Source organism: Kryptolebias marmoratus, linkage group LG5 (genome assembly GCF_001649575.2).
Source record: "Kryptolebias marmoratus isolate JLee-2015 linkage group LG5, ASM164957v2, whole genome shotgun sequence".
NCBI classification, from domain to species: Eukaryota; Metazoa; Chordata; class Actinopteri; order Cyprinodontiformes; family Rivulidae; genus Kryptolebias; species Kryptolebias marmoratus.
The window spans coordinates 21,208,887-21,218,103 of NC_051434.1; the positions used below are offsets into that span (position 1 = coordinate 21,208,887).

At 41.6% G+C, this 9,217-nt stretch overlaps 1 protein-coding gene across 2 annotated transcripts in view; it reads right to left on the reverse strand.

The window, feature by feature from the left end:
* The window catches only part of fam135b (family with sequence similarity 135 member B), a 64,204-nt gene that overhangs the window by 52,040 nt on the left and 2,947 nt on the right, over nucleotides 1–9,217 (reverse strand). For both annotated transcript variants that reach the window (XM_025008620.2, XM_017428352.3), the window contains exon 2: nucleotides 524–620. In XM_025008620.2, the coding sequence (XP_024864388.1) occupies nucleotides 524–600 (77 nt within the window). In that variant the 5' untranslated portion in view covers nucleotides 601–620. The remainder of the gene's footprint in view (nucleotides 1–523; nucleotides 621–9,217) is intronic.

Genomic DNA, 9,217 nt, shown 5'->3' on the forward strand with positions numbered 1-9,217 from the left:
GTAATTGGCATTTCTTAATGTACTTTATGTGAATCTATTGTAATATAGTTGGAATGAATTGACTGTAACTGGATTTGAATTTTGATTCGAATTTGATTTATGATTTGGACTGTTTTTTGTTTTTGTCTTTGTAAAGTATTCTGAGATGACTTCTGTTGAGATTGGAACTTTATAAATAAACCAAATTAAAATAGTATTGAAGTAAAAACAGAAAAATTAAAAATATAATTTGTTTTATATCATTTTACTTTAATAATTTATAAAACTGCAACCCACAAACATTTACTTCTAACTTTATGGGGACATATTATTAATAAAAATGTGATGTCTCGTGATATAGCACAACAACTCACATAAAGTTATTTTCAAGTTTATTGCTACAACTGTCATTTGTCGACATAAGATAGTCTTAGTCCTAAATTCTGTCTAAAAAATAAAACCTCTGGTCTTTAATTTAATTTTAACTCAGCTCAATGATCTGATTTTCAGATGCATTTATATACAACAGGTATGAAGTGCTTACCCCCTCTGAAAAAGGTCCACATTGTGAAACTTGTGCAATTCTAGAGAAAACTCCAGTGTTGCTTGGACCTCAGACATGGTATAATCCCACTCATCACCTGTAAAAAATAAGAAAAGAGAGAACAGTTAATATGACATGTCAACCAAACAAAAGCCATGAAAAAAGCAAATAGCAACACATTTAAAACTAGTCCTCTTGGTTTTGTCTCTTGTTTTCTGAGATGATATGACTCATCCAGTCCAGCAATGAGTGAACCAAAGATAGGCCTTTTTGTCAAAATATCAGACTGATCATGACTCATAGGTTTAATTATTTCTGAGAACAAATGGGTGCAGCTGCACCCTTCCTGTGTTCTTTTTGCCATAGTACAAGAATGTTCTTTACTGAGCTAAGATAAGCATAAACTGGGCCTACAGTAAATGTCAGTTCTGTACAAATGTGCTAATTATGTCTTCTTTCTGCATTCAAATGACCTTTTACAGGAGTCTTGTTTTATATATATTTATTAACAAATTTCTGCTTTTAATATAAAAGTGTGGGGATGTACAACTTTCGATGAGGGTTGCTTATCTTGTTTGACTTAAAAATGTGGACATTTAAGGTTAAAATAGCACATATCTTTAGCACACACTCCAAAACAACAGGGAAAAGTAGGCTAGGTTTCATTTCCTACTCAGTATTTAGAGGAAAAACTACCAATATGTAGATAACAGCTAAAAGCATGTGATAATGTCTAACTATACCTGGGAAGAGCATTACTCTTAGGTTAAATCCACACTGTAACAGCAGTTTAAACCCACTGCTGTTCAGTTGCTGCTCCACACCGTCTACAACAAATACAGCCTTGAAACTAAAGACACTGAGCAGATAGTTCAGTTGATCTTCTACCAGCTGAATGGTGACAAAACATCGTTGTTGTTTCCAGCTCATCACACTGAAGTATAAGCCTCCCAAAAAGAGTGGGATGGGGTTAATTAGTGCTGCAAAGACTAGCAAGAAAAAAAAAACTAACAAAACTGATTAGAAAGAAAAGTGCACACACACTAGTCATTATGAGAAGAAGAGTCAGTGCCATGAAACACCGTTCAGAAGTGTCACTTGTGTATTAAGACACGTCCACTTTATTTTACTGTGGTGAACCCTTGGTGGCATCAGAAGCTTAACAAATGCAACCATGCTTTTATAGGAGAAATTAAATAATATTTTTGTATCAGCCAAGCCTTTCTACCACACCTTTCTCAACTGGAAAAAAGGTGGAATGCTCCCTCTTGGTAGGGGAAGAGTCTTTGCCTCAGGTAGAGGAGTTCAAGTACCTCAGCATCTTGTTCATGAGTGAAGGTAGGAAGGAGCAGGAGATGGATTGATAGATCGGGGCTTCATCCATAGTAATGAGAGTATTGCTTTTGTATGTCCTGGGAAGAAAGAGTTGAGCTGAAAGGCAAAGTTCTCAGTTTACTAGTCTGTCTACCCTCACCTGGATCACAACCAAAAGCACATTATCCCCGATACAAGAGACTGAAATGAGCTTCCTTTGTAAGGTGGCCAGGCTCAACCATAGAGATAAGGCTAGGAGCTTTGTTATAGGGCGGCTTGGATTAGAGCTGCTGCTCCTCAGCATCAAATGGCGTCAACTGAGGTGATTCACACAACTGAATAGGAATGCATCCTGGACACCTCCCTTTGGTGATTTTCCAGGCATGTCCCACTGGGCGGAGACCCCAGAACAGACCCGGAACTTGCTGGAGGGATTATGCATCTTCTCTGGCCTGGAAACATCTGGGGATCCCCCAGGAGGAGCTGGAGAGAGGGATGCCTGGGTTCCCCTCCTGGACTTGCTGCCACTGCAACCCTACCCTCAGATATGTGGCAAAAGATGGATGAAAGGATGAATTAAAATGTTTTTGATAATATCTAATATCTTCATTCTGAGTAAAAAAGTAAGGTTTTCTTCTTATATTTTGTTACCTCTTCTTTTTTACTACATGAGTTTCTTCTATTAAGAGTTCATAAATCTGAGGTAAATGATGAAACTTTCTCCAAGTTTTTCAAATCTTACCTATACTGTATGCTGATTTCCCATGATGCTGATTTGTTTTTAAATGTGCCTTGATAGTCAAGGGTAAAGGGTGTAATGACATCTAGAAGCAAAAACGGCAACTAGTAAAATGCTCTAACCTACCCTTAAACTAAAAAGGATGGAAAAAATACCCAACAGAACCAGTGTTTGTTCTTTTCTTTCTGGGTTACTGCTGCAAATTATTGTCTAGCAAAGGTAACATAGTTATAAATATTATCATAATGGGTTTTCTATATGTAAACCCAAAGCATAAGGTCCATCTTAATCCAGCAGTTTGGTTTAATTATTGTCTTTGGTTTCCTTTCATACACCTTCTTTCTGCATAAATATGGAGAATCTAAAGTGCTCTAAATAAGCTGGCTGAGAAATATCTTTCTCATCTTAACTTATCTAATAAAATGGACTGTAAAAATCTAAATTTAGGTATCGATGAAGGCAGGTCTTTATATAAAATCAGCTTGTGTACATACAGGGCTTATGGGTTTGCTCTGAGAAACACACTGGAAAGTTTTCTCCTGAAGCAGACTGAAACTGCCACTTGACAGAGCTGTATTTTGCTGACTACACAGTTTGCCCCTTACAGCAGTCCTTGTAATGTCCTGAGCCTGTAACTGGTTATTTAATCAGAGACACTGCGTCAAATCAGAAAGATCAGGAACTGCCCCACTGCTGTCCTGATCCACCATTCTGTAATGTAAACTAGTAGCCAGGTTATCTATCTGCAGCCTAGTTATCGGGTAAACAAGCACAAGTCAGCAGATATCTATAGTCTCGTAATCAGGTAAACTGCTGGGGTAGCTATCAGATATGTACAAACTGGTTATCATCAGCTAAACCTGCCTGGTTATCAGGTGTTTACAACCCAGATATCAGGTAAACAAGCAGTCTGTTTATCAGCTATCTACAGCTTCGTTATTAGGTACACACCTGCCTGATTATTAGGTATATACAGCCTGGTTATCAGGTAAAGTGAAGTGAAGTGAAATTTATTTATCTAGCACTTTTCCACAACAAGGCGACTCAAAGTGCTTTACAACACAGAAACAACAGGCTGGTTAATAGGTAAGCCAGTAGCCTGGTTTTTAAGTAAACCAGCTGCCTCATTATTAGGCAATTACAGTTTGATTATTAAGTATCTGCAGCCTGGATAATAGGTAAACCAGTTGCCTGGTTATTAGTAATATCAACTCCCTGGTTATCAAGTAAACTAGAAGTCTGGGTGTCAGGTAATAACCAGCTGCCTGGTTATTTGTAATATTTGCTGCATGGTTATCAGGTAAACCAGCGGCCTGGCTAATAGGTAAGCCAGCAGCCTAGTTATTAGGTAAACTAGTTTCCTGGTAATTAGTGATATCCACTCCCTGGTTATTAGGTAAACCATAAGTCTGGGTATCAGGTATCTTCCGCCGAGTTATCAAGTAAACGAGCTGCCTATCAATCAGGTCGTATATCAGGTAAACCAGCAGTCTGGTTATCAGGTATATGCAGTTTCAGAGACTCAGAAGGAACAGTTTAGACCTCCAGCAGCAGGTAAGGTTTGTAGTGAGGAGGAGAACACAGTGTACTTGTTGAAAACTGAGGCTCACTGTTGTCAAACTAACTTTTATTTGGTTTTGTTCTCACACATACACAAGTCCACAAAACTACATGGAAAACTACATGGCATGCACAGGCTGGAAGGGCTGCTGCTGCTGATAATTCATCAATAAGTTTATCAAGTCAGGGAGCACACTGACAGCTTCAAGGGCACACCGCTGTCCTTCAGATGGGACAAGCTGTTTCCTTTTCATCCTGGACAACAATAATAGCGATGAAACGCACAACCGCTGAAGCTGAACAGCAAAAGAGAAGCTTTAAATGTTCATGAAGGAATACATGTTTCATCTAGTCCTAAATCTCATGAAAAAGTAATTTTACTTTGTTTTCTTTTGGTTTAGTATAATACCTATACACAAGAAGTTACATTACTAAAAATTCACCAGTAAATTAATCTTTTCTACATGCAACTAGTGCTGCTGTGAATGGTCAGCATAGTTTAGATCTTCGATTATGGTAATTCTTTGACGTCAAACTTTTCAGTTGACACATAACTTTTATGAGTTTGTTTTTTTAATTTCTTAAAGCCATATTAGCTGTCAAAATATGATTTTTTTGTGTTGTTTTTATGCTTCTAACAATTTCTACATTTTTAAATGATTGTTTGGGGGTTAATGTAAATCAAACTCAGCAGGTTTATAGCAAATTTGTGTTAGAAAACAGCAAATATTCCTCGCCTGTGTTTACAAGTTTGGTGATCAGTAGTTTGAAAAATCTCAGCACAGCTCATTTGCATAAGAGAGTTTCGATTTAACGCTCTGTACCGCTCAATTGCTTCCCTCAGAATGACTCTACTTCTTTCGCCTCTCATCAGTACTGTTTTTAGTCGTGTTTCTTTCCAAAAGAAAAGAGAATAAAGCTGGATTTATACGGAAACCAGGACGCAGATACGTAATGAAAAGGTAAGTGTGTTTTATTTACAGGTGGTGAGATTATTTACAGTGCAGCAACCAGGAGGATCTGAAATGGCAAACAGGAGTAAGGTGAGTCTCGGGTACTTGGTAGTACTTGACTGGTTGATGTGCGAGATTATGAAAGTCTGTTTCCTTACAGGTCCGAGAGATGGTGTGGCGTGGAAATGAAGCAGGGCATCTGGAAACAATCCAGGAGGGGAACAACAGAAGTCCAGCACAAGGCAAGTCTTTCCAGGTAAGTTAGGCAGTGGTTCCAGACGGACAGGGTTCACCATAGAGAGGCTAGTCAACCTGAAGTAAAAGCAGGGACAAAAACAAAGGTTAGCTTAGCCGTGAGCTTAGAGTCAGAATCAGTGGCTGAGATCCTGACCCAGAAGGCGTGATGCTCCAGCGAAGATCAGGAACCAGCCAAAGCCTTAAATACCAGGTGCTGCTCAGGAGAATCACTTGCAACTGCAAGGGGAGAGCTCATGACCATGCCAGCAGGGCGGGGACAAAACTCCAGATCCTCACAGTACCTCCCCTTCAAATATCACCTCCGGGCGATCAAGAACATCTCTCGGGATGAGCCCTGTAAAAATCAGGGATTTAAGTGTCATCTAATATAAAGGACCTAGGGACCCATGACCTCTCCTCCGGTCCGTAGCCCTCCCAGTCCACCAGATACTGGAAGGCCCAGCCCCTGCGTCGAACATCCAGGATGCGGTTAACTGTGAAAGCCGGGTGGTTGTCGATCAGCCGGGCGGGAGTGGGGAGGACGGCAGGCGGGCTAAGCGGACTTTGAACCACAGGCTTTAACTGGGACACGTGGAAGGTGGGATGGATGCGCACGGAGGTGGGTAGGGTGAGATGGACAGAGGCGGGGTTAATGATTCTTTAGACAGGAAAAGGGCCAATAAAACGGGGTGCCAGTTTCCTGGATGTGTCCTTCAGTTGGATGTCCCTAGTTGATAATCAAACCTTATCTAGCACGTGATAGACAAGGGTGTCAGAGCGATGACGATTCACACTCCTCTTATTTTGTTCCATGGTTCTCATTAAAGCTTGTTTTGTCTGTCTCCAAATTCGCCAACATCTGTGTTAATGGGACTGGACTGTAGGAACAGAGATTTCAGACTCGAAACGGGGAAATAATGGAGGATTATAGCCTAAAGATATCTCGAACGGAGAGATACCGGTATGGATATGTTGGTGTTATGGGCGTATTCTATCCAAGTGAGTTGTTTACTCCAGGTAGAAGGATTGTCGCTGGCCAGGCATTGGAGGGCGACTTTCAGCTCCTGGTTACAACGCTCAATCTGTCCATTAGACTGTGGATGGTACCCAGACATGAGACTCACCTTGGCTCCCAATCCGTTGCAGAAAGACTTCCAAACTTGTGAAGCGAATTGGGGGCCTCGGTCAGACATCACATCTACAGGAATGCCGTGAATGCGAAAAACATATTGGATCATTAGCTGGGCTGTCTCGAAGGCAGAAGGGAGCTTGGGTAGCGGGATGAAGTGAGCCGATTTTGAAAAACGGTCGATAATGGTGAGGATTACGGTGTTACCTTGTGACGGAGGCAGACCTGTGACGAAATCTAGTGCAATGTGGGACCATGGGCAACTAGGGACCAGTAGGGGTTGCAATAATCCTGCATGGGGTTGATTACTGCCTTTGAAACAAGCACACATCGAACAGGCTGCCACAAACTCTTTAACATCTGCAGATAAGGTAGGCCACCAAAAATATCTGGATATTAACTTTAGCATGCGATTAATCCCGGGGTGACATGAAAACTGGGCTGAGTGGAGCCAATCTAACACTCTAGCCCGAACGGCCGAAGGTGCATTCAGTTTTCCCGGAGGTCCTCCACCAGGATCTGGATCCGTCTGCTGGGCTTCCGTAATCTCTCTTTTGATGGCCCAAGAGAGGGCGCCGACAAACATGTTAGGTGGGATTATAGGTTCCTCCTTGTCCAGGGGTTTGGAGTTGGACCAGAGTCTGGATAAGGCATCAGGCTTCACATTCTTGGAACCAGGTCTGAAAGTAATAGAGAAGTTGAATCTGCCAAAAAAAAGTGACCATCTGGCTTGCCGGGGGTTGAGTCTTTTAGCGGTTTGCAGGTAAGCGAGGTTCTTATGGTCGGTCGCTATGAAAACTTGGTGCAAGTTGTGTAAACAACAAAAGCGCTATGGACAACGTTGGCCCTGTGTTGTTGCTGTTTTTGAAACTTATGGGCATTCTCCTGAGACTTCAGAAAGAGAGGCGCAGTGGAAGAAATGCTCTGGATGCCCCGATTGTTGCGCGGAGTAGGACAGCTGTTATCCGCCGGAGATTTCAGGCTTTACAGCGCCTTCAGCTGGGGGACAGACGGCATAAACGTTGTAGAGTAAGCTAACGCTGTTGTTTATATTCCTACCGTTCGCTCTTTATGCTTGCATCTGGTCACACCCACAACCAATGAGTGAACAGGAGATAAGCTTGCGCCACCCACGAAGCAGGGCCGACCTGGCTGGCCCTACTCCGAAGCAGGGACCAAAGAAGCAGGGCCGACCTCAAAAAAATGCCCATGGAAACGCACGCAAAGCAAGCCAAGTACAGTGGAGCCGGAACCTTTAGAGCTCATGTAAAAGGGGCATTAGTGGTAATGATACTTATTTTTTACTGTTATTTGGTTCAATACAAGGACAGAGACTCTTGTCCTTCATGTTTATATACATAACATTAAATTTAAAAAACATTTTAAATATTTTAGGAGCTGTTTTGGTTTTAAAAACTGCCTTTTTCCGCACTGTCAGTATGCACTGTGTCAGATCTGTATAAGCTGCATTTCAAACTATCATAAATAAAGCAAAATTTGTAGCTGTGACAGTTTAAAGTTTTCAAAAGCTGGAGGAGTCTAAATAATGAGAGAACTTCAAGCTAACTGACAGTAAAAGGGGAGATTTGTATGGTCTGCAAGGTTTCCTTGGCTTACTACAGGATTTTTTAACAAGCGGCCTGCTGGCCAGATTCAACACTTTTTAAAATTTATTTGACCCCACAAAGCTCCCAGAATCCCAAACTGATTTGTCTGAATATAACAATAAAAATTTAAAAAAAAAATCTGAGCTACTTCTATACATTAAGTATCATATTCAGCTAGTAGAGGTTTGCTTTGTCAAATAGACAATTGTTTGATTCAGCCATCAAAGAAGTCACAAATGTGTAGAGATCAGAGGATGTGTCGTCAATGACCCTCCGCTACAATCACACCAAACTGACCACATTATCTGAAAAAATGAGTTATAGCCACTTTTGTGTTTTCTAAGGTCAGTGGGATGTAGCAGTTATTGTGAGTTGGATTGGCTCAAAAAGTTAATGTGTAAATATTTGGCACAAATATCTTACAATATCAAATAATAAATATCAAATGTCATATTTTCAACTTTCCTGTCAACTTTAATCTTTTTTTTTATACTAAATCATGGTTGGCTGGTGTATGGCCAGCGAACGGCCACCTACCACTGGGCATAGCCTCTTTTCTGGGGGAAACCCTGAACCCTATTTTGGCAGATTGAGTGTCTTTACGCCCTAACGCATATCTGCACAGTGTGGTCATGCTTATTGTGCACGTTTAAAATCAGAGTCTTTCTGACTTCCTTCTTGTAGCAAATCATTAAACAATTATCATTGCAAAACAGCTGTCTGCTGTATGATTACTTTTAATGAAAGCCACAAAGGGAGTTCTTGGAGGTCTCGAGTTCCTCTACGAGAATGTCCTGTCTGCCCTCGGGCTAATCCCCCCATCCCACGTAGCAGCAGCTTCTGTTGGTGTCAGCTCAGTGGCATCTCCTTTCTGGACGTGGTGAAGTGTGAAGAGTCGACATGTTTGTAGCAGCTGGGTTTGGAACAGGCACATCCCTGCAGCCTTTCTCGTCTCTGCGACGGTGTCACCGTGACACAGGCAGACAGCCATTCGCTCGACTCGGAGCTGCCGTGCATGCGCACAGCTGAAAGGAGGCAGAACTTAATCTCAGCCGTAACTCCGTTCATTAACATCCAACTCCCTCTGCAGCTCCAACAGACAGAGGCTGGTGGCTAAAAATATCAAGGAAACATCAAGGTTAAGGCAACCCCCCC